Below are 24,446 nucleotides of genomic sequence, written 5' to 3'. Positions count from 1 at the left end.
GTGTGGACACGGCCTGAGAAGAGCCCAGAGGGTGGGGAGGGTCAAACGATCCTTTCTGCCTTTCAGTTCCCCCACAGCTGCCACCTCCACCCCAAACAATTACTGCAAAAAAAGCCCCTGCTACATACCACACACACTTTCTCAGTCACACACACACACATCAAACACACACCCAGACCAACAGCAAACGAGCGGGAAGTTGAGAGCTATTTCTCAGAAATCACCACATAACTTTTCAACTGCAGACTTTTACAACTCTCTTTCTTGGTAATCTGGGAGAGTTCTTGTGAGCCCCCCAAATACACCGAGGGACACTTGTGTGGCTCTTGTGGTGGGTCAGACAAATGCAGGCTTGCTGTGTGGCACAAGGCACTTAACCTACTTCCATGAAAGCATTAAGACCCAGTCCTGTTCAGAGTGTAAGCCAGGGGCCAGGAAAACATCAAGTGTTTGATTTGATGGCCTTGCCTGATGAAATTCAGCACTTCCATCTGTACAATAACATAATGTCAACAGTGTTTTCATAGATGAAAACAATGAGGTGCGATAAGACTTGACTGATGAGCAGAGGCCAATTGTAATGACCCATAAACTTAGCGGAGGGCGCAGTAATCAGCTTAGAAGTTCACAACCGCTCCTGAAAGTTAGATGGCAGGCCGCGCGGTAAAACTGCGATGCATTATGAAATAAAGAGCTCAAGGCAGCCCCTAACAGAGTAATGTTATTGAGTTATCCCTTAACTGGCTCAGCCAAATCCGCCTGCTGCACTTTGCTTAATGTACAACAGCTGGCGGCAGCTGGGGCCTGTGGCAGCCATGATGGATGTGATGTCATATCGCAACTCCCGCCCATCCTGACCTCCGGTGGCTCCAGGAGAGTGGGGAGTGTTGTAGAATAAGTGGTGAGTGCCTGTGTTATGCAAGTTGTGCAGGACTTCAAAACCTGTTTTGTTTTTCCCAGACAAGATGCGCCAGAGCTGTCATATTAAGACTCATATCCTTTTGCCAGAGTTAATCATATCTGTCCTGTATCAAGTTAAGCCACGGCGCTGCCTCCTAATCTCCCACCTACTCTGTTGAAACCATTCTTGTATCCCCAAGAATTATACCCATATTCAAGTATTCTGCAAGTCTCAATTTTTGTCCAGTGCTATGGCAGGAAGAAGTGCGCAGCATATGTCGCAGGGTGAAAAGTAAGCATATGGTGGCCAGGGTGTTGGGTGAGCATGAGTCCTACAGTGTTATAAGAGTGCAATGCTAAACCAGTGGAGTACTCTTTTAACAAAGTGTTTTAATTGCCTAACCTTAACTATACTTCAATCACAATATATTTGCCATAATCAAGATCTTCTCCTAATCTTAACCATACCATAGCTGCAACGTGCAGATATTGCAGATAGTAAGATTTTGAAACACGTTTAAAAAAAACAAAACAACATTAGCGTTGGAGATATTCTGGGGTTCCGTGGGATCGTCCAATACTTGTCTGGGCATAGGGTTGGTTTGAGCTTGCTCTAAGCTAGTCTTCCTATCAGTATGCAACACAGCAACTTAAATTGGGAACATGCTGACTTCGTCTTCCAGTGCCAATATAGCTGACTGTGTGTTCAGACGGTCGAACCAAATTCAATTTCAGCTTTGGGATAGTCGGTGGTTAGGTGACAGAGGTGCAATGTGTATTGCGCCTGTGTGTGTATTTATATATGTTTGCAGGGGGGTGATGGGGTGTACATTCTCACCCTCTACAGACAGATACCAGACGTGAGGTTCTTCAGGTTGAAACTCCCCGTGCCAAATGAATTCCATCACTGTTGTCATGGCATTGTCATGGCAACCACTTAGACCCCTGTCATTGATGCTGCTGCTCAGTCAACAGGCAGAGTGAGAGCCAGATAGAGTGCGAAAGACAGATTGAGAGAAAAGCAACATAAGGGCAGGAGGGGGTCGAAAGGAGAGGATGTGGAGTAAGAAAATAGCAGGAGGAGATTTACAGTGAATGCCAAGATGAGAGTAAATATTTCATGTGATCTGACCATTAAAACATTTTTAATAAAGGAGAGAAGCTGCAAGCACTGGCTGAAATAAATGCTACTAGTGACTGTGGGCTTTACACACATCCAGTTCAGTTGACAGGCACATCAAGTATGACTGTCCCCTCCCCTCTGTCCTGCAGGGATACTGGAAAAGAGCTGGGATGCACAGCAGGTACATGGTTTATTAATGGATCTGACTCTATTTTGGGACTTCATGTGAGGAAGAGTTGCCTGTAAGGGCAAAAATCGTACAGAACACATACTTGATCTTTACACAGCTCGGGGCATATAGACCGTACTCCTCTTTTTTAATCTGCATCACGACATGGAAACATAAAAGTGCAGAATATATGAAAATATATACATAACCACATGTTGAGTTTCATCATTCTTACACTCTTTCCTTATTCATACAGTCTCACAGTCAAACATAAACGGAATCCTTCTTCCTCCATCTGTTTTCCTCTTTCTGTCTCGTTTTTTGTTTCATTCTCTTACACACACACACACACACACACACACACACACACACACACACACACACACACACAAACACACACACACACACACACACACATGCATATTTCACTCTGCCCTGACACAAGCACACCACTCTACCCTCCCCTCAGACTAGGAGGTACAAGATTAATCCATTTGCACAGCAGCAGAGGGGAGAGAGGAGCGATCAGTGACCAACATGCAGAGGAAAGAGAAGGGAAAGACGACTGAAAAAGAAGTCACGTGCTGTTAGCTGTAATTTCACAGAGACATTACTGTATCTTTTACATTTAGAAAATGACAGTCAGAGTGTGTAGTCAAAGACAAAGAAGTCAGGGACCATCGGGTGTCACAGTACAATCTACTCGCAACAAACGTGCTTCTTATAAACACATTCATTATTAACGCACTCCACCAGGTAAACAATATTAGCACTGGCTGAAAACAAGATATTGTGACTTGTTTGTGTGTGAAAAGACTTGCAAGGCTGCAACTCTTTGATGTATCAGTAGATGATAAGTGACATGTAATGATGCAAGCTGATGAAAAAGTGAAAACGGGCTCAGCAAGGGAATGTGCTTCATGTCTGCAGAGAGCATGTCAGGGCTCATGAGCACTGTCTCAATCTATATGAGGATGTATCTGAGACTATGGGAAGGGGGGGAAACAAGAAAGAGGTATGCTGGCTGATTCCATTTTGAGAAAGATAACTGAGCTACTACCTCTCACAGTGGATTGTTTAAGGTTGTCTGTTTGCAAAACTCCACAAACTGTCTGTTTGAAATCCGACAACTCCTGGACTGGCTTTCATCACCGTTGTATCATTACTGTCTGTGCAACTGCTGGAGAGGCCCAGGCCAAAAAGCAGAGATGAGTATCTTTCCATTACAGTGCCCCCCTCTCATCTGTTGCCCTCATCTGAAAGGTGTGTCTTCCTATTGATTTCCTCCACCTGCCAAAAGCTTGGTGAACAGCTGCTTGGATGCACAGCCATATTACTCATCCTGGACATTTAGCAGATATCAATAATCAGCCGTTTCCCTGTTCTCTATTTGGAATAACAAGGCTATACATCAGGCCCAACAGTCACTAGCTTGCTGCCAAACTGCTTGAGGCTCCAAACTCTTTCAGCCCTTATAAGGCGACTCAGTCCGTGGTTGGACACGGGAAGCAGGAGATGGGTCTATAGGTTGGGACATTAGAAACAGTGTCAGTGACAGCTGCTGCTTTTCTGTGTCGTGTTTATGTCCAGCTCTGAATGGCGAGGGATTCAGCTCATTAAGCTTTATTTCTGCTTATAGCCAAGCCATTATTGCCCTGAAACAACCTCTTGTTAGACTGTGACACAGCACTTTGGGAACACACACACATGTGACATGCTATTGATCAAAATGAAGACTGTGTCCTTCAGCAACCTTGAGTGTGTCTGTGTGAGCGCACCGATGTGTGAGTGGCGTACACACAGGTGTGTAGTGGATTGTTGTGTCAACTCAGAGCCAAGCAGGACCCTCTGAGTTGTTTGATGATAACACAGGAGCCGAGATAAAGCCACTCAAAGCGTTTTGCCGCTGGTCGTTAATTACTCCGGATCACCCAGACCTTGAGGAGCCCAGGGTCACTCGGCCCATTAGGAGAGACAACTTGCCTCCACCTAGGCAAGTTTCCCATGACACCCTCATAAATCTCCCTAAAAGAAACCTCTGAATGCTCTGCAGAGAACATGAAAGCAGACAGCACAGTTTAATAATGTCCTTATAAGCAGTTTATTACCAACCCATCTTCCAAATCCTGCCTAGGAATGTTAGCTTGGGATAAAAGATTCTGGGAATTCTGGGAACTTTTCCTGTTTCTGTTCACTCTCAAACAGCGGGAACGTAACAGTATGACAGTTTTGGATACCTCCACACTTGCAAATTCGGGGAGAAAATTGGACACCCTGGAATGTTCAGGAATGAGCCCCTTTTGGGCAAATTCTTGAGCAAATGAAAAAGGAGCTGCCTCGTAACTAGCCACCTCGACATCCATCATACTCTTCAGGGACAAATCATGACACCAAATAGCCTTAATAGTTCAACAGTCTTTGCTTACAAGAATGAATCCACCTCTCTCCCCGAGAGCACTCTGCACTCGAAATCAGGCCACAATGGAAAGTGATCAAATTGCTGCTGTTTTGTGTCGGTCTGTCAGTCGGGTCATCTTCCTTTGACACGGGTTATGTGCTTATGTTACACATATATAGGCTGAAATCCCCTAACATCAATAAAGAACAAATTATGTCCCTATATATAGGGACATAATTTGATGAGATTGTCAGTTCTTTATTGATATAATGTATATATATATATATATATATACCATTACCATTTTCATTGGGTTCAAGCAGATTATCTCCCACACTGTCCTGAATGGGGCCTGATCGGCTTACATGTTGGGTATTTGAGGATGTTATGGAGGTCCGCCAGGAGCACCTGATCATATGGCGCACAACCTCCTGAGAGCTGCACCAAACGATGCCCTTGGCCCCATTACTGTACCTGCTGTCACCATTGTCCCTTCTGATGGCAAAAGCTCCATTGTGGATAAATACTGCTTTCCAATTGATCTCCAGTCCCAGTTCATCACTGACCCATGATAACCTTGTTAGTAAGCCCAAAGGGGAAGACACACAAAGGAAGCGTCTCCCTTTGGAGCTGACAAATGGCTTATACTTCCCTCTGCAGTTGTCGAAGCAGGTGTCTTTCATATTGTACCTGTCAGTGGGAGATATATTCATCCTGTTTTGTTTTTAATATATCTTTCTCTCAGGGCGGTATCTCAGGCTCTGACAAGGAATGAATGTACAAGAGAATAATACGGGCAGTAACAGTAAATCTTTGCCCAACCTGACTGCGCTCATTTCCTAATTAGACACAAACGTAAATAACTGCCCACAGTACCCACACACTTACCTCAATCCAACTCCCTCCCTATCCCCTGTTCCAACCAATCAATCCCAAATCAATCACTTGCAATCACTGTCAGACAGTAGCCACGGTGTTATGGGCTAACCAGGCCTAGGATTGCAGGAGATTAATACAGACTCAACTGGGCAGGTTGGTCAAGCTAGAATAGATCAGTGCTAGCTGTCTCAGCAGACCATTGGAGATGAGGTCAGTGCTGCACTTGCAAACACAGTTGAGCAGTTCTAGATCAAATTAAAGCCCTGATAAAATGGTAGTAAGCATGCTGGCAGAGTGGAAGAAAGGCAAGCTGGACTGCCAGAAGTCTATGTGAGTGCAATACTATTGACAGTGTGATGATAAAGTCGTGAAGCCTAGCTAGAGGTCAAAGCCAGCGCGCTGGGTGAGATTTTGACAAGCGGCAGCCATTGTCTTTGTAGACCCATAGTCGTTACTCTAATAAGGAGAGGGAGCTGTACATCATTAGACCCTTCAGGCTGGAGACTCCTATCCTCATTTGCATGACTGACATCTGACGTCTTCAGGCGATCGGCCAAACCCAGATACGGCAGACATTTAAAGACACAGTGAAACAAAAACAAAACAAACCAAAAAAAAAAAAAAAAACATTTTCCAAGTTCTAATCCTGTGTCACTGTGTCAATTGTTTGGTTATCTCTTGGTAGGTGCAAGATGTATGTAATAAGAAATATTTTTCTAGTGTTTTTGAATTAAAATGCCCCTCATTCTTCTTCATGTTAACTGTTACAATATTTTTTGAGACATATATTGAGCTTGGTAATGTATACATAATATTTAGCCAAAATCAAAATGTGACAACTAGTTAACCTGGCTCATCGTTTAAAAGGCAATTGACCATTAGCTTGTGGGTTTTGGTAGCTAGTAGAGCACTATCATAGCAGGATGTGTGTGTTTGGATCTCAGTTGGCAGAAACTTCCTCCTTCTGGTCTAATGCCGCATTAATGCATGTTGGCAGAATGGAAATAACACGAAAAATGCGTCTTATTCCGACTTTGGACTGTTCAGGTTTATTCTAAGATGGTTTGCCCAAGGGCTAACCTTGTAGTCACACCAGATAAGTAATCTAAATTCATTTTTCGGTGTGTGTTGTGTTACGTATTTGCAGCAGTTTGTTAACTAATGAAACCAGAGTATAACTCCCATAAAATGAGCTGAATCCATAGTATTAGTGTTAATATTGGATTTTATTTTAATGTAACCACCAGCCATGGTGCATTTGCAGCCAACAGTTTGTTGAACTCTCTGTAGTTCTTTTCAGAAACTCCTGATATCTCCAAATCAGATTACAAGTTGAGGGCTAAGGAGAACAGTTTTTCCCACTCAAAGACAAAAACGCTTCCAATTCATGGTGACGTTAAAACAGACAAATGCAGATGCACATGTGCAGACAACAGGAAAGTGTTAGCAAATATACCACCATTAGCTTGATAGCTACCGAGCCATTGGCTATCGAGTGAAATTTAAATAACCCAGCCTTAACACCTCACTCCGTCTCCTGAATGATTCAATAGCTCACAAAGATTTTCATGCCACAGTGACGGCCCAGCACTGGTTCAAAGGGAGTTGTTTTTATGTAAGCATGTTTTGATAAACTGGAGGAGGACAAGAGAGGGAATTGGGGGCAAGAGATAGAAAGGGTGGGTTATAAATAGGTCACTCACAAACAAGTGCAACACACTGCAGTGATGCTCCATGACAACCAAGCTGCAATGGCAGATGGATAAAATGGAAAAGTGGAGCAAAATGACAACCAGATAATGAATGACAAACAAAGCAGAGTGAAGAGACAAAACTGGTTGGAGTTGTGTCGCCTCTGCTGCCGCTTTTTGCCACTGAACCGTTCCTTGCTCTGCAACGGAATCTGCCCTCAGATCCTTGCAGGGGAGGCCCAGGAAATCAGAACAACTAATAATCTGATAATCATTATTATTAAAAATGCCTGTGTAAACAAGTTAACAGTGCTCTAATCCTAATTGAACCACACACAACAGTGTACACTACTTTGTTCTTGTGCATTTCGGTTTAATCAAACAGGGAATGAGGAGTCAGCAACAGAAGTGAGCTGGCTGCCTCTTTTTTAGCGCAATAAGAGGTTCAGAGCTAAAGAATCCATCTCACACACGGCTCATTACAACACAATGGCATAGTATCGACTCTAGACATTTATTTATTTTCCCTGCAGGCCTTTTGCTGCTCTCTACCATCTCTGCCCCCCATACTGGTGTGTGTGAGTGTGTTAGGTTGGATGGGAGGGGTGCATGGTGAGGGGAGGGCAGGCACTTGGTAAACAGTCAAGGTTTGACTTCTGGCCGCTGTGCTCGGAGAGAGAGAATGGATTACACTCCGACAGCTGCAACGAGTGTGGACATAGTTTAATCTGCAGACATAAGAACTAGACGGACACCGCATGCACACACACACACTGTGAATATACACATACTAATACACACCATGACACACTTGCAGAAAAACCCAAACTTAGTACAATGTCTCACACTGTACACTAGCCAAACACTCGGTATGGGCAACACAGTGAGATTGCGGTAATGGCTTTACTGCTTCCACAGAGATAAGTACACAGATTAATACACTGCTATTTGAAAATTATGATCACTATTCATTTTCCAGTTAGTTTGACATGGTATTAGTCTGAGACAGAGGGAACAACAACATGACCTCAGTGACATTAAGCTCATTATGTCTAGACAGAACAAAAAGCCATCAAACATCCTATTCTTCTCTGTTCCACTCCTGGATGAGATTACTGTTGAATGAAGATACAAGGGGCGTGTCTGCCATCTTTTATTTCAAGATGCGGCTGGGATGTTGATATCTGACGTCTGAGAAATGTATACAAGCTGGGGTGTAACCTCTCTCTTTCTCTCTCTCTTCTTTCTCTCTCTCTCTCTGGCTACCCTCCCCCCAGCCCACGCTGGACCGCCCGCTGAGGCACAGCGGGGCTGCCAGGTCATACTTAACACCAACCACAGCCTCTCCACTAACCTCCTCTCTCCCCATCCCCCACTCCCCTGCTCCCATCCCCCACTTGATCCTTAAATCTGCATTACAATGAAGATGGTAGAGGAGGAGGAGGAGGAGGAGGAGGAGGACAAGGAGGGGGGCAGGGGGTTTGAGGAGCCAGGAGAAAGGAAAAAAAAATGATGGGGGCTCAGAGAGAGTGAAGGTCTCACAGATTGGCAAAAAAAAAAAAAAAAGAAAAAGCAGATAACCCAGAACTGAGCTAATGAGTCTGTCTGTGTGTGCATATGTGTGTGGAGCGGTGGTGGTGATGGGGGGGGGGGGGGTTCATTTGCATGTGGTTGCACGCTAGTGGTTGTTGTATATACGTATGTCTTTGTGTATACTAAACAAACAACACTTATGCTGCCAGCTATTTCTGAGCAGCAGGGGAGATGTCTGTGTGGTCCTATATCACTCAGGCCTTTTCATAATAGGCAGGAATGCAAAGCAGTCAAGGAATATAGCCCATTATGTTTTATTGGTCTGCTTCTAACAGTGTGGAGTGTGTCAGACTATCTGTCCTTCTACTTCCAGACCATTAAACTGATTCCACAAGGGATAACTGACTTCTGTCTATCACAGGGCATCTGACATTTTGTGCTTTTTGACAGAAAGAGACATGGATTTGATAAATGGTTGTGATAATGACTTACTTCCCCTTTTGTTATTGGCAAGTCCTTCAAAGGTACTTCAACTCTTTTGTGCAGTTCCATTTTCTAATAAAGCTCATTTTATAAGCATTGCTAAGTGAATAATAAGGTGCAGTAGGTCTATTTTTGTGATAAAACCAATTCTGCAGTTAATAATGTCATTGATAAAGGGCCACAGGTTTGCATATTTATATCACTTTCCAAGCCATCAGCAGTGAAACAAAGGAGAAAGTATATATGTTTATTAGTGGGCTTTAGAGGCAAATCTTTTAAAACCATGAAGCCCCCCCCCCCCTGGCTTCCAGTCTCATTGCTAAGCTAAACTAAATGCTAACATATTCAGCACTGAACAGAAAATACAACTGACGTTGATGGGAAAATTTCACAGTAGTCCATAAAATAGTCGCTGAGATATTTCAGTGTTGCCCAAAGTGGTGGACCAACTGAGCAGCTGACACTGCCATTGGTAGAACTACATACGCCTCTAGCATGGCTAAAAATTAGCTAGCTGAGTGTTGACATTTTTTAAAGAGCTCATGAGAGTTCTAAAAGAGCTCTAAAAAGACATTGCAAGTATCGCGCTAAAGCCAGAGGGTATTTTTGTGATGGCTACCCAAAAGTTTTTCTCATTAATGACTTATTTGTCATCTATAAAGCATTTGTAAATTATTTATCAGCCATTAATAAAACTATTAGTTATAACTTCTGGGATAAACCATTTGTAAATAAAATTCAGTAAATGGCCGAGGATGACGTTAGCTGCATGTGAACTCAGAATCAAAACACACAGACCGGCTCCGTCTGAGTCAGTTTGCATTTATTCATTCTGTCTATAAAAACTCGGTGGCTCTCCCATTTTGGTGTGTGTGAGGGAAGAAGAGAACAACTGCAAGAAAGCGTGGGAGGCATGAAAAAGCAGAGCGGAGGAGGAAGAGAAAGCTGTGATAATGATGAATGAGATGATGGCACACTGACCTAGTAATGCCGCAGCGCCGTTGCCAGTGGTGATGAGCTGCCCTACTACTGTACACCCCTACTGTACACACATACACGCACGTGCACACACACACACGACTCTGCCTAGGCCCTATCCTCTCCCTCCGCTTCACTCATCAACGCTTTCTGCACTTCTTAACCCCTCACTCTCTCCTTTTTTTTTTCGCCATCTGTTTCATCTCCTGCTTATCACTTTTTATTACCTGAACTAAATGTTGTGACATCAGATGGAAACAAGGCACCACTGGGTGAATTTGCCCATAATGACTCAAGCCTTGAATTCAGAGGCAACTACGCGGAGAGGGAGGGAGGAAATGTACAGTACATGAAACTGAAAGAAAGAATTTGTGACGAGGAGAAAAAAATACAGCCTGACAAGGAGGTGGTGGGGGAAAAGGTTAAGAGGAAACGACGCTTAATTTCTCAATGGTCACACAGAGGTTGAGAGTCTCAGCTGCATAAATTGTGGGAGCCAGAGTCATCTCAAATAAACAAGCCAGAGATGATAAGGCAAACAAAAACAATGCCAAAGTCATATCCTCCTCCATTCTCCCCCTTGACTGGGTTCCCACCAAATCTGGTCCCTCTGTAACATCAGCCAAAGACGTCGATGGAGGCAGCGGTTGCCGCGGTAACCGGCTCTGTAACCCCGCACGCACGCAGAAATGTCTGCCACCTTAGGCATAGAGAGAGACGGACACGGAGAGTGGCGGGATGTGAGGGAAATCTACACACATCAGCATGATTGCTGCTGGTTTCCCTCCATTTTTAGAGGTTGCGTTTCCAAGCTCCCCTGTGACGTGAATGATTATTTCATCAGTGAGGCCTGTCGAACATGCAAGCCTGCCTGAGCGTTGGACATCCCAGCTAGCATCCCTTTCCTCCTCCTTCTCCTCCTCTGAGAGCCACTGCCAGAGCCCCGACAGACAGACACAACTGCACAAGCCCCCGGCCAAGATGGCTGCCATGTGCAGCTTTGTTGGTTGCCTGCTGGTGAGGTCCTTTTTGCAGTCAATAAGCCAGTTGATCGAATTAATTAGCATTACAAAGGGCTTTCTTTTAAGTCTACGCGCCCTTTTTCATGCCAGTGAAGAGGCCTGTGCACCTGATTCTCCTTGTAATTAAGTGCTTGGCAATGCAAATGTTCTGTTTATGCCAGACTAAATCAGACATATGAAATCAAATTTACATCTCAGCATACAAACAAAGCTGCTTAGATATCACTTATGACTAAAATTCATCGCTGCATTTGCATTTAAAATGTTTTTATTTGAAACTGTGTTGTCGCTATATTTAGTCCACTTTCTGGCTAAGTTTTTCCCTCACATTATTTCCTATTATAAGCCTATTTTATAAAAGTGCCTCATAGGAAAACATTGCTTCAGGTGTTGATATAGACCATTAGCTTCCCCCAACAACTTCCTCAGCATCGGTGTGTCACAAAACCATAGGACAGCACACAGGAAACAGCCTACACTCTTGTTTTTGCAATTGTGTATGCATGAATTGCTGATGAACAGAGGAACCATGGGAAATTACATATTCATCACGCTGATATGCCCAAGTAATCTGTTCAAGGTGACTGTCATAAAGATAACTTTGCTCCTCCCTGAAGCAAAACGAACCCCAGAGACATATTTTTGATTCTTCTTCCTTCGCTCGAGTCCTCCTCTCTCTTCTGTCCTTTTCTCTCGCTGTCTCTTTTCCTCTTTTTCTACTTGTGATGCTCATCAGTTTGGCTAGCCGAGAGAGAGAGCGAGAGAGAGAGAGAGAGAGAGAGACAATGGAGGCTTTTAGCTGGATTTGAGAGCTCATCCTGTGTCAGGCATGAAAAATGGGCAACTGCACAAACAGGGGCATTGATAAGCTCAGAGGGAAAAAAAAAAAATTGTGTGAAGAGGAGAAGAAGCATCGTGTTAAGCTTGACATATAAAATAAGTAGGCAGGTCGAGGCCAGAGGAAGTCCTCCAGTAATAGTCTCATTTTTGTCAAGGAAATCCGGCCTTGTCACCATCACAATGTGAGTAGTACAAGTGTGTGTGTGTCCATAGAAAATAAAAGGTAAAGCTTTCATTGTCACTACATTATCAGCTTTTCTCTGTTAAGTTTTAAACACAGAGCTGGGGAGTTCAAAAATAATTAAGGCTGTGTGCCCACTAACATCGAATACCTATGTACAATATGTTTCACCTTCTTCATGAAAGTTAAATGAGAAAATTGATACCACTCATGTCTGTACGCTAAATCTGTAGCTATAGCCGATAAGAGAAACGGTAAAGTGAATACATACATTTCCAAAAGTGTCAAACTTAGGTGTCAAACTATTCCTTTAAACTATTTCATGGCCAGATGGAATGACTTCCTGGAGTCTTGTTGTTATCCTGTGAACAGAGCCCGGCTAGCTGCTTCCGCCTGCTTCCAGTCTTTATGCTAAGCTAAGCTAACCCGCCACTGGCCTTAGCTTAATTTCTGATGAATAAACGTGTTTCCTATTAATTTAATGTGATGTAGAAAGTGTTTAGATGAATGGATTCTGAAAGTTTTCACAGCAGCAACATATCGTATTTTTAAAAGTTTACTGTCAAAACACACACATAAATCTCATAGACTGCATAGACCTCATGAGCTAGAGACCAGTTTTGGCAAGCTGTTTTCAGATGTTTTGCTGTAAGCACCAGAGTGCGGAGGGCAAGTCAAATCAAGATTCTCAAAAATGTCGGTGACATGACAATAAATGTCAAACTTTGCAGAAATTTTTTGAAAAAGTCTGTATTTCATGTGCAACCACTGCAAAACTGGCTTTTTGTTTACTTTGAGGGACTAGTTTAAAATCTGTTTCAGCAGTCAGAGTGGCCAAAGTATCGTGGGAGTCCAAAATGGAGAAAGACTCATTTCGTTTTCCAAATGGTCCACATCTATGGCAATGTCACCTAAAACTGTCGCTTCTGAGTGTCAAACCTGAGGTCAGCCTTGTCAGAGGTCTCTCTGGGAAGCTCGGATGCCCCGCTGTGAAACATCTCTTTCTTGTGCTGATCAGACGGGGAACATCCTTTTGAAATCTGACAACCGTAATGTATGGACCTCATCAAACAAGGACCCAACTCAGACGTCCCACATCAGAGAGCAACAATTCCAAAACCACGTCTGAGCTATGTACTGTAGGCACTTGATGGTGAAATGGGGGTTAAAAAACATCTTTCCAACATGTTGTTAGTTGGATGGAGTGGTTGGGGGGGGGCGGTGCAGATTTTGAACCCCTGAGGGTGTATTCCACTCAGGGAAGCTCAGCCCACTGAATGGATGGAGCTCATTCCCTGGGTGGCGTATGCATGCCTCGCATACCACGGCTGTGACATGTTTGTGTGAGTGTGTGAGTGTGTGTATGTGTGGCGGGGGGGGTTGTTCTGTGTGCCGTCCGATTGGTAGAAACAATGACAGAGAGAGAGAGAGAGAGAGAGAGAGAGAGACATATGGGCCATAAAGGGATGCCGCCGAAGAACACGTGAATAAGAGGAAATCATAAATTCCACGCAATTAAGTCCTGTAAAGGTGACAAGCAGACAGAGGGCCATTTTGTTAACATGGGCTCGTCCGTGGGAAAAATGATGGTCTTGTTAATGGGAAAGAAAGGATAATTTGGTTAAGGTTGCCAAAATTAAGAGTTACAGCTTGAAAAGGAGGCAGCTGGCATATATAAATGCATGTATGACCCTGTCCCATGACTGGCCCGGCTATGGACGCCGTCCACTGGCTCTCATAACTCAGCTTAAAAGATTCGACCCCTGACCCCGCTGGATCACAAGAGGAACCCATCAGCTTTGGGCTCCCAAAAAAAAAAAATTGCTGTGTCATTGCTGCGATCGTGGGATTCACTCGTCTGGCCAAGAGACCTCATTACTGGCTGACAGGCTGATTCAATGTCTCCCGGTCTGTGTCGGTGACAAAGCAGCCCCAGTGCCATCGCAAGGTCTCCACTGAGTGCGAAGCTGGCTGTGTGTTATGTAACGAGTTTACTCTCGGAAAGCCGGGCCTGTCGCTCAAAACTCGGCGGAGGCCATTAAAATTCCTGGCCTCTTATTCAAACCCTGTTTTTCTCCACAGAAAAATCAGATCACCGAGGTCGTCTGAGGGTTGATTTTAACTAAAAGAAGTCACGGAAAGTCTGATAGACATTGTTAAACTGGAAAAGAAGTGCAACAAAGTGTATACTAGGATGAAACAGTGGTAAGCATGAGCTTGGGGTGATCTATTGCGCTGGCCCCTCAGCCTTTTTGCCCCCCATTTTTTGTTTTACTCTTTATAGCTAAAAAAAAATGCCTATTCACAACCCCTTATCATTGGTATTTCTTGGAGCTGTGAGCATTTCAACCAAAAAGTGATTTTCCCCTCTCGGATTGTTCGATTTTAATAGTCTGACTCTCCGCTATTTCACTAGAAAAGGCAAAGATTGGAGAGAAGTCCTAAATAATTAACGGAATTTTGTGTAGAAGAAATATTAATTTGTGTTTCTCTCTAGTCAATTATCATCTTGGAACCCGTATGTCCATTTGCAGGCTGTCAATCTTTAAATTGACCACTGATCTGACGAATAAAATGATAATGAAATTCTTCAAATGCATTTCTGAAGGCATCTGTACTGTGTCTGTTTTTGTTTGTCCAGTACTGTATCAATTCAACGGCCCTATACCACATTAGCTACACACAATTTAAAGACGTTGTATTGAAATGGCGTCCTCATGAAGCGACCTCTCTATTATCAGAAGTAACTCCTGTGACCTGAGTGTCAGTTTCGCGCAACGCACGTGTGCGGAGTAAGTTACTAAACAAAGTCTGAAAAGTTAAAAATGTCCAAAATCTTCACCAGCCAGCTCGGAGAGCGGACGGTCCAGATCAGCTGCAGACTGTTGCAGTGACAGCGGGTGAGGGAGGCCCATCCCCCGGCCGCAGATTGGACGACGCCGGGCTGTCACGCCCGTGGGAGGAGACTCTGGTCGATTTTTGAGGCGCGGTTGAAATACTCACGGTCGTATCCCTGACAGCCTTTAATTTGAGCTCAGCAGCCGTGGGGTGCACACGCTCGCAGAAGGGGGACCTCCTCGTTTCCAAAACCTAGCTCGGGAGAAGGAGATCCGGTTCGGATTTTTTCCCCTCTTTGGCAAGATCTTACCCATCCCAGATCTGGATTTTTAAAATCTCTAAAATCTCCTCGAGGTTTTTCTTTTTCGATTTTAATTTTTTTTTTTGTTCAGAGCACCTAAAGGGGGGGAAGAAAAAGAAAAAAAAAAAAAAAATGGGAGCCCAGTTGTCCAAGGGTGGAGTAGCTGTTGAGGGGAAAGCCGCCGCCGACCCTGCTGCTGCCAAAGCCAACGGCCAGGTGAGTAAACGGTGCCTGACACGCCGAGCATCAGCGGGGAGAGGGGACACACACAAACACACACACACACGGCACCCAACGCCCACTGGCAGCATGGGTGCCGCGGTTGCTCTTCCATACTCCGACCCGAGAGCAGGTCCAGCCCCCTTCTTCAGCACACGGCTGTGGGAAAAGTTAAAGGGAATGGAGTGGACACAGGTTGTTTCTGGTCCGAGGGGGGGACCCCCCCCCCCGGCGGAGCGGCCGTCGACTGGCCGCGCTCGTCTCGGCTCAGCGCGCACCAGAGCCGCCTTTGTTAAAAATCCGCCTGCCGCTGCCCCACGGGGGCCGCTCACCCGCACCCTTCTTCTGCGAGGACGGCGGGCTCGGGTGGAAATGTGTGTGTCTGGGCCGCGTTTTCTCTCACGAGTCGGCTGAAGTCGGGCGGTTAGTCGCTCTCGCGTCGAACAAAAGATGCGAGGCAAACGGGTGCAAAGGATGCAAATGCGCTCTGCTCGGAGGCGCACTTTGTGGAGTTGCAAACAAAGCGCCAGCTCTGGACCCTCGTTGCCCCGACTCCGACACATTCAGGCGTTTTCCCTTGAGGGTAAAACGAAAGTTAGTGGGTAAAGACTGTGCTTCGATGGCTGATTGTTAAGAGTCTCTTCCATGAGTCTGACCCCAGATCAGAAGCTGTATTATGTGAGACCGCTCCAGACACGTCGATGCGCTTGGATCGTCTTGAGTTGACCAACTTATAAAATAAAACCCCTCTCTGATCACAGTGAGCGCGCTAGATTCACCGAGTTTGAGTCTTACATTGACCGCGGCTTTTGTCTGTGCCATGGCCGACGGGCTGGCGTTTCTCTGGCCACGCCGAGCCCACGCAGAGAGCCGTGCAGGACCTAGGCTGCAGGTCTTGGATGAGAGCATAGACCAGGTTCCACGGGGATTCCTTTGTTCCCCGACTTGCAGGCTACGTTGACGCTCAGACGCAGCACTACTGCCCCCGTGTGTCCGCCCACAGTCATGCAAACAGCTGTTGAATCCCCCTCTGAACCACTGTCGGGGCAAGCAGCTTTCCCCAGGTATAACACAGAGGAACTGTGTGTTGGGGGTAATGCTAATCGGTCACATGATTATTATTTTTTTAGTATAACATGTCATCTGCAGTTTGTCCATCTGCGTATTGTGAGTGATTTCCTTTCCCAGAGGCAGCGTGTTTGTTTTGGCCCATTTTGAATATTTTAATGCCTGACTAATGCGTGTCCTCTTCCCCTGCAGGAGAACGGCCACGTCAAAACCAATGGCGATGTGTCAGCCAAGCCCGACGGGGAAGCGGCTGCCGCAGATGGAAACGGAACAGCTGAGCCAGCAAAGGAGGGCGAGACCAGTGCCGGGGATGCCATCGAGCCCGCCCCTGCAGCCGAGGGCGAGGCCGCCAAAGCGGAGGGCGAGGCCGCCAAGGATGGCAAGAAGAAGAAGAAGTTCTCCCTGAAGAACTCCTTCAAGTTCAAGGGCATCTCGCTGAAGAAGAGCAAGAAGGGCAGCGAGGAGGGCAAGGAGGAGGCCACCTCCCCCACGACTGAGGACAAGCCCGAGGAGAACGGCCACGCCGCCAAGGAAACCAAAGAGGAGTCGCCGGCCGCCGAGGCCAACGAGGGCGACGCGGCCGGCGCCGCCGCCGCCGCTGCACCCGAGGAAGAGGCCAAGGTGGTGGAGGAAGCCCCGGCCACAGAGGCTGCTCCCGCTGAGGAGGCCCCAGCCGCCGCCGCCGCCCCCGCCGAGGGCACGACACCTGCAGCCTCTGAGGGCGAGGCCAAGGCAGAGTGACTGCACCCCGCCACGGCACCTGAACTGATTTTCCAAGATTAAAGTATATAAATATATATATGAGAGACTCGTGCCACGTTCTTAAAGTTATAAACAAAACTACAAAAGAAGACAAAGGATATATCACATTTGCTGATTCAACCACCAGTTCACTGCCTTTTATTAGTTCTTTGACAGACGGAATCTCACCGGGCCCTCTCATGATGGAAGTGTCGGCTTGTGTCGCCCCCTGATGGTGCACACAGGGACTGGCGTGTGGCGAAGGTAATGCATTGGATGTGGAGCGAATCAGGAATACTGACTTATTTTCCCAATTCATGGAGAAGCATCCTTTTTAACAGCGTGGCAGCCCTATAACATTTTATTTTTCTTTCTCATCTTTTTGGGATCTAAAAATTGTCACCGTTGCGGCGCGGGGTAGACCATCTCCTTCACTCGAAATGACTGTTATACGGACACATAAACCTTTCAAATGATCTTATTAATTTCTAGAATTCTACATTCCTATGTTTTACCCCCAAATTTCAAGTATTTTGTCATGTATAGAAAAGTGAAAATCGAGGAGGGGGAGGTGGAAAAAGAGCTATGTCTTTGTTCGTGCATTTTCATTCTTTTTCTGGCTAAAACCACATTCAAGCTTCTTGAGCATTGCAGTGTTCACATTTCAGAGTTTATGATGTAGGGGTTTGGGATTGTGTACAAAATGTGAGCTTTTTATCTGCAAACTGTCTCTGTAAATATGTTTTGGCCAATATTTTTGGTTCTCTTTATTTTGCTATCGTTTGAAGATGTTAATGGTTTTATTGTAACTTTTAATAAGGGTAAATAAATGTTTGATCCCCTCTGTCTGTGTTCTGCCTCGTGATTCCCACCATGAGACACACCGAGACTAGACTGGAAAGTTGGACATTTTTTCAGCTTAAGTTTTTCCGGAGGAGGCTTGGTCAAGGTATTACATCACGCATACACAGAAAACAATCAGTTATATAACAGGAACTGGATAAAGCGACGCATACTCTTTTTTTTTTTTTTTTTTTTTAGACCAAGTTATCATTGGAATCAACTATGATTTTTAGATTACGTGACATACAAACAAGTTTTCACATCAAGTAAGTCACCTAGATTATGAAAATGGCACAAGCTACTGAGACATTTGTTGCTTGTGACTCTAGACGGGGACAAATAAGATGTGGTAATGCAAAGTTAAGGAGATGAACTATAAAGGCTGCACGGGCCTGAGTCATACCTGATTTATCCTTTTGCATATCACGCTGACTGAAGTTCCCACCTGCGCCAGTATTCTGCAGGAAATGTATTTATATACTTGCTGTAAATACAATTATTTACTTATATTTTTTTTTATTTATCTGAATGTTTATACTTGATTATATATTTTTTTCACACTAGCCTTTTAGCGCAACATTTAGGAGCACGCCACATTGCATTTCACTGCACAAATGACGCGTGCGCCTTACAGATAAACCTTTGAGTCCAAATAGTGGATGTTGTGGACATAGAGCTGGACGCAGCAGGGTAAGCGGCCTGGGGCAGCTCATATGCTTTACATGTGTGATGTGTGCTCATCAGATGGCAAAATTAGATCCGGTAAAACAAGAAACGCGTCGTCAAATTGTCAACGTGCGTCCTTCGAATGTGTTGGTCTCTGGCTCCCTCTGGTGGACAGAAATCTGTACGGCACGTGATTCTGCACACCCGGTTGCGTTTTGTTTCACCGTAAACTCGCTAACGAATCACGTGCAACGCTCTTCGTGGTCGGTGATTAGACGTCAGAGTTTTAGCTAGTTTCCGTGGGAACCACGGCAGAGCTTCGGCTGCTTTTTTTCTTTTTTTTTAATGTGGCGTGGAAAGCGACGTTTCAGTGTAACGCACTGAGGTAGGTCTGCAAAACTGTTTGAGAACCCACAGAAAGTAAACACATATATCACTATATGATGATATTAGAGGTTGAAGGAGGCTATATAGAGGACGAGGTGGCCGAGTGGTTAAGGCGATGGACTGCTAATCCATTGTGCTCTGCACGCGTGGGTTCGAATCCCATCCTCGTCGCAGTGCATATTTTCGGTTCGAGGACAGATTAAAACCCCCCACGCAATGTAGGACTCTATGTCTGAATGTGGACTTCAGTTCCTTGATGTTTATAATATTAAATACAACCCAAACTCGTTCCATGCTAGATTAGTCGGTTTTCTTTTAACCCTTCCCGCTCATTAGTGAGTTTGTCAGTGATATTATGAGCAGCATCGTAGTGCATATTCAAATCCTGCATATCTGTGGAGAAAACATAAGGCAAGAGCCTAGACACCGAGCTTGATCAACATTTTTATTTTACAAGCTATACAAGTTATCACTATAATGGTGAACAAAAATAAATCATCCTATCATAGGAAAGAAACTATTAGACTATTAGACTATATCATGACATTGTAGTTGACTCTTAGTCAGAAAAGAAGTAGCTAGCTGTGAGTGTGGGGATTTAACCTAAAATGAAAGTATAACAGACCTTGTCCTTTAACATCATTCTGTCAGCTCAGCTCATGTCCTGCCTGTGCAGTAAGACTGCGCAGCTTCCAGTTCATTCCCTCCACTCATCTTAAATAACACAATGCAATCGCTTTACTGTAATGTCAATTTTAAAATCTGATAATTGATCACCTTTAACAGGACACACTAAGGGATCAGATGGTTGTCAGATATAGCAGATAAGAGCATCAGTAATCCACTCAACGTGTCCGTGCTGCAATGAAGTCCATTCCTTACTCACAATAATTTGCTGACCAAAAAACCCTCAGAAACCCTAATCTAGATTTAGAGCAGCTGACTTGGAGGAAAGAGTTAAACCTTGGTGGACGACTCAGCACTCCACGTGGGGCATCAGCTCATCAAATTCCTGGAGGCATTTTGGTCCCTGTAGTAGAAGAAATATGAATGCACAGAGCACGTTTTCTCAGTCCGACTGTCAATAAAGCAATCAACAGTGTTGAAGATACCAAGTGCGGTAATTTGCAATTGTGTGACATATTGATGTAGATCATGAATCATCAATCAATAAACAATGTCCTGAGAAAAAAGCATCAGACTCCACCTGTGCTTTGAATGCCTCCTGGGTGGCTCTCCTTGAATAGTCAGCCGTAAGATGATCAGATCTATTGTACAAAGTTCGAAATGTGATATCCAAACATAGTAGACCAGTATTCCTCTTCTTTAGCTGTCTCAGACAACATGCATCCAGCCAATGTTTGCGATCCTTCTTATGGAGAGTCATGTATGTTTCGTGTTCAGCTGGATCACAGGATCATGATGCATGGGATTGGCACTTTTATTAGTGTTTTGATTTAATAGTTTTTTTAAGGCAACCTATGTTCTTGTCCTGTGGTCACCCATCACAAACAAACCCATGGCTCAGTGACCACTGTGTCCTACAGAGTTGTACTTGCACTACCTTCGTTGACCCTCTCCCTCCTGTTCAAACTGAGCTGGCTCTCTGCCAGTGTCGGATCAGTCCTCTGATACTGGGACCTTGGCGGGGCCATGTTTGTGAGCTCATGTTGCTCGGCAAATATGAGTCTCTGGTTCTCGTGGCGGACCTTTAACAACTTGCTGATGCGCTTGCCGATGAGATAAATCATCTCACAAATACACATGAAGATGCACAGTGTGCTGGAGATAACCATGAACAACATGAAGATCTTTTTCTCTGTTGGACGACTAATGAAGCAATCGACGGTGTTGGGGCATGGTTCCAGTGAACACTTTGATAACCTAAAAGAAAAGAGTAAAGCATGTGATTGCTGGTACAAAACGGCATGTTTTAATTTGAAAAGTAATAAGATACAAGCATCACCTGGGCAGGTCATAACCATGGTATATCCTGTACAAAATATAGAGAAATGACGTGTCGAATCCAGCTTTGAAGACCAAACTAAGCAGATATGTCCACCACAGCCCCCCTCTCTTCTTGCCTGGGTTGGCATACAAGTGAGAGCCATGGTTCAGCTCCACATATTTCCTGTCCTTTCCCTTGCGGTATTTAACGTGAGCTATCACCATCAGAGATGGACAGGTGACAAAGATCAGCTGCAGCGCCCACAGACGGATGTGGGAGATGGGGAAGATGTGGTCATAGCAGACATTGGTACAACCAGGCTGGAAACAAAGTTTAAAAAAGGAGAAAAATAATGTTACATACTACAACTACTTTTACTTCCAATTCCTTTTTTTTTTTTAAAGTGTATTGTCACATGTAATGGATAAAATAAGTAATAGCATAGGCTGTTGCATTCATGCCAGAGAAAAAACAGATTAGAGACTAAACAAAAAAAAAGGGAAAATACTTTTATTTTCTACTAGGTAATGCACCTGCCATGAGATGATGAATATAGAACAACAGTACCACTGTGCTGTCAGAATGAGATATCAGGTCAGGAGTAAGGTGAAGATTTTAATACCTCTATATAGTGGTAAAAAGTAATAGTGTACCTGCATTACCTGCAGCCACTTTCAAGTGATCAATCTCAGCAAAAAACAGGTATATTCAATAACAGATTTCTTTGCCCACAAGACTTATAGGCAAAAGTGAACCAATTTATTCAGACAGCTGGAGTTCTTTGTACAGTGTCTTTCTAATTCTTATGGATCTTACTGTCGATAAAGATTTGTGTTCTAATTGTCTGAATCTGCAGGGAACCGAATAGAAAAAAATATATATATATATACTGCTTAAAGGCCACAACAATGCAGTGGTGACTGGGATTTTGTTTGGGACTAATATGGGTGAAACGACCCCTTACTTTAGCCACACAGCTATATTTTTTAATTGGAACCTTGAAAGATAGTTTAAAGATAGATTAAACATGCTAAATTTTCACTGTATCTGATTTCATCATTCTAATTGGCCTGATGAGGTGAGGTGCCTTACAGTGGGAAACTCATCTCTCCAATAAACTGAAAAACAGTGAAAGTACAGATCTGTTAGCCCGGAAAAAAAAAGTGTTGCTCCTCCTTCTTACCTGCCGGGTATTACACACAAAGTCTTTGCTCTCGTCACCCCAAACCCTCTGCGCTGCAACCACAAACACCAGCACACGGAACACAAACACCATGGACAGCCAGATCCTCCCAAATGCAGTGGAGTATTTATTGACTCCACTCAACAGACTCTGCAGCCCCGACCAGTTCATCCCCGCTGCTACACTGGCCTGGGTGATAGACACAGGTGCAACCTGTAAAAGAGAAGGAGGAAAGAATTTTTTTTATGTTTCCGCGTCCTTATGACAGGATATTAAAACGATCATAGCTGAATTATAGTGTTATTTCCTTAGATATTGCTTTTAAATATATTTGCTCTACATTACATAAGGCTTGCTGCGGTTAAGGATTAGCCACACCTTGCCCAATCCAACACATGTCACTAGGCAACATGAATAGTTATGTGAGACACACCAGCTGCTCCCTTAAACTGGTGTGTCTGACACGGAACCTGCATGAGCTTGAATGAAATGGTTCATACCAACTAAATCCCAAATCTCCCAGGTGAGGCAGTTGACATATAGAGACATAGTTCCATGTCATATCTGTGGTTGTTTGTTGACTGTATTTATGCGGCGAATACAGCAAATTGAATTGAAAACCTGCTGACTTTGTCTAAAGCTTTATATATTGTTATTCAGGATTATTAATATTATCAGGCTCCCCACTACTGAGAGTCCATGCTTCAGTAATCTCAATAAGATGTACACAAGCCAGAGTAGGTAAAGCCGTGTTATGCTCAGAGTGGAAAATTAATGTCAGCAGGCTGCAGCAGTTGATGGATAAATAAAATTTTTACCATCTTTTTTGTTTTATAATGACACATAAAAATATAGACAAGATGGTGCTACTGTCTGTAGAACCTTGCCTAACCAACCAGCATTTTTAAAGTCTACTGCAACAATAAATTCAGTAAATCCAATTCAAACTCTACCTATGAAGGAAAATGTAGGTAACAATTCATTTTAAAGGAATAGTGTGACATTTTGGGCTATATGTTTATTTACTTTTTTGCGAAGAGCTTTAGCTAAATATGTAGCTGAAGCCAGCAGTGGGTTAATGTAGTGTAGCATAGATTGGAAATGGGGAAACAGATAGCCTGGCTCTGTCTAAAGGTAACAGATGCAGTATTTTGTTTCTTTAACCTTACACCCCATCCAAAGTGTAAAAACAACAATTGGTATTTCATGGGAAATTAAGAGCCCAACTATTTTTTTGGCCAGGACCAGTACATTCCTGGAGTCTCTGCTGGTTTCCCAATTAATGGCACTAGCCAAAAAATAGTCTGGTATGTATTCCCCTTGAAACAGCAAACTGTTGTTTTTACACTACAGTTTTAGGCTAACTGTTTCCCTTGTTTCCGGTTTTTATAAGCTAAGGTAACAGGCTGCTGGCTGTTGCTTTATATTTTGCGTACAGATACAAGAGTGGTATCAATCTTTGCATCTAACTGTTGGCAAGAAAGCAAGTAAGTGTATTTGCCAAAATGTCAAACTATTTCTTTAAAGCTACAGCATGTAAGTTTTTTCTAATATTTTTTTTAGTTGAAATATGTTCCAAAATATATCTTGATGTGGAGAGGTGCTATCCATTGCCTCTGTGACCCAGGCTCATTGAACAGTCTGGCAGCAGTGTAGATACACTCACAGAGCACTTTATCAGGAACACCAGCCTCCCTTTCAAAACAGCCTCAGTTTTTCGTGATTCCACTTGATGTTTGAAACTTTCCTTTGAGATTCTGCTCCGTGTTGACATGATAACATCACATAAGTTCTGCAGATTTGTCAGCTGCACATTGATGCTTCCAATCTCCTGTTCTAGCACCTCCTAAAGGTTCTGGTGACTGGGGAAGCCATTGAAATACACTGAACCCCTTGTCGTGTTCATGAAACCAGTTTGAGACAACTTTTGCTTTGTGTCATGGTTGCATTATCATGCCGCAAGTAGCCATTAGAAGATGGTAAACTGTGGCCGTAAAGGGATGCACATGGTCAGCAACAATATTCAGGCTATGGCATTCAAATGATGATTGGTTG

The 24,446-nt window shown here is 44.1% G+C and overlaps 3 protein-coding genes and 1 non-coding gene across 5 annotated transcripts in view; 3 read left to right on the top strand and 1 right to left on the bottom strand.

Moving 5' to 3' along the window:
* Positions 1 to 15,220: 15,220 nt before the first annotated feature.
* Positions 15,221 to 18,208, top strand: marcksl1a (MARCKS-like 1a). Its single transcript, XM_040136931.1, has 2 exons — positions 15,221 to 15,552; positions 16,816 to 18,208. The coding sequence occupies exons 1-2, from the start codon at positions 15,469 to 15,471 to the stop codon at positions 17,362 to 17,364; spliced, it is 633 nt and encodes a 210-aa protein (XP_039992865.1). The 5' UTR covers positions 15,221 to 15,468; the 3' UTR covers positions 17,365 to 18,208.
* Positions 18,209 to 19,349: 1,141 nt separating this feature from the next.
* On the top strand, positions 19,350 to 19,431 carry trnas-gcu. The gene has a single exon. It is a non-coding gene; the product is annotated as a tRNA-Ser (tRNA).
* A 293-nt stretch (positions 19,432 to 19,724) lies between these two features.
* LOC120795226 (gap junction beta-4 protein-like) lies at positions 19,725 to 22,599 on the bottom strand. Of its 2 annotated transcripts, XR_005708216.1 has the most exons (4): positions 22,392 to 22,599; positions 21,227 to 21,528; positions 20,468 to 21,144; positions 19,725 to 20,290 (listed from the first exon to the last, which is right to left on the bottom strand). XR_005708216.1 is itself a non-coding variant. In XM_040136930.1 (3 exons), the coding sequence occupies exons 1-3, from the start codon at positions 22,560 to 22,562 to the stop codon at positions 20,802 to 20,804; spliced, it is 816 nt and encodes a 271-aa protein (XP_039992864.1). In that variant the 5' UTR covers positions 22,563 to 22,599; the 3' UTR covers positions 19,725 to 20,801. The 2 variants fall into 2 exon arrangements, 1 of the variants encoding a protein (XP_039992864.1); XM_040136930.1 differs by having other exon boundaries at positions 19,725 to 21,144.
* Positions 22,600 to 24,391: 1,792 nt separating this feature from the next.
* LOC120795447 (protein tyrosine phosphatase type IVA 2-like) overlaps positions 24,392 to 24,446 on the top strand; it is a 4,143-nt gene continuing 4,088 nt past the window's right edge. Inside the window, exon 1 of the mRNA XM_040137389.1 lies at positions 24,392 to 24,400. Coding sequence (XP_039993323.1) covers positions 24,392 to 24,400 — 9 coding nt within the window. The remainder of the gene's footprint in view (positions 24,401 to 24,446) is intronic.

Source organism: Xiphias gladius, chromosome 10, assembly GCF_016859285.1.
Source record: "Xiphias gladius isolate SHS-SW01 ecotype Sanya breed wild chromosome 10, ASM1685928v1, whole genome shotgun sequence".
Lineage (NCBI taxonomy): Eukaryota > Metazoa > Chordata > Actinopteri > Istiophoriformes > Xiphiidae > Xiphias > Xiphias gladius.
This window is presented reverse-complemented; position numbering and strand designations above follow the sequence as displayed.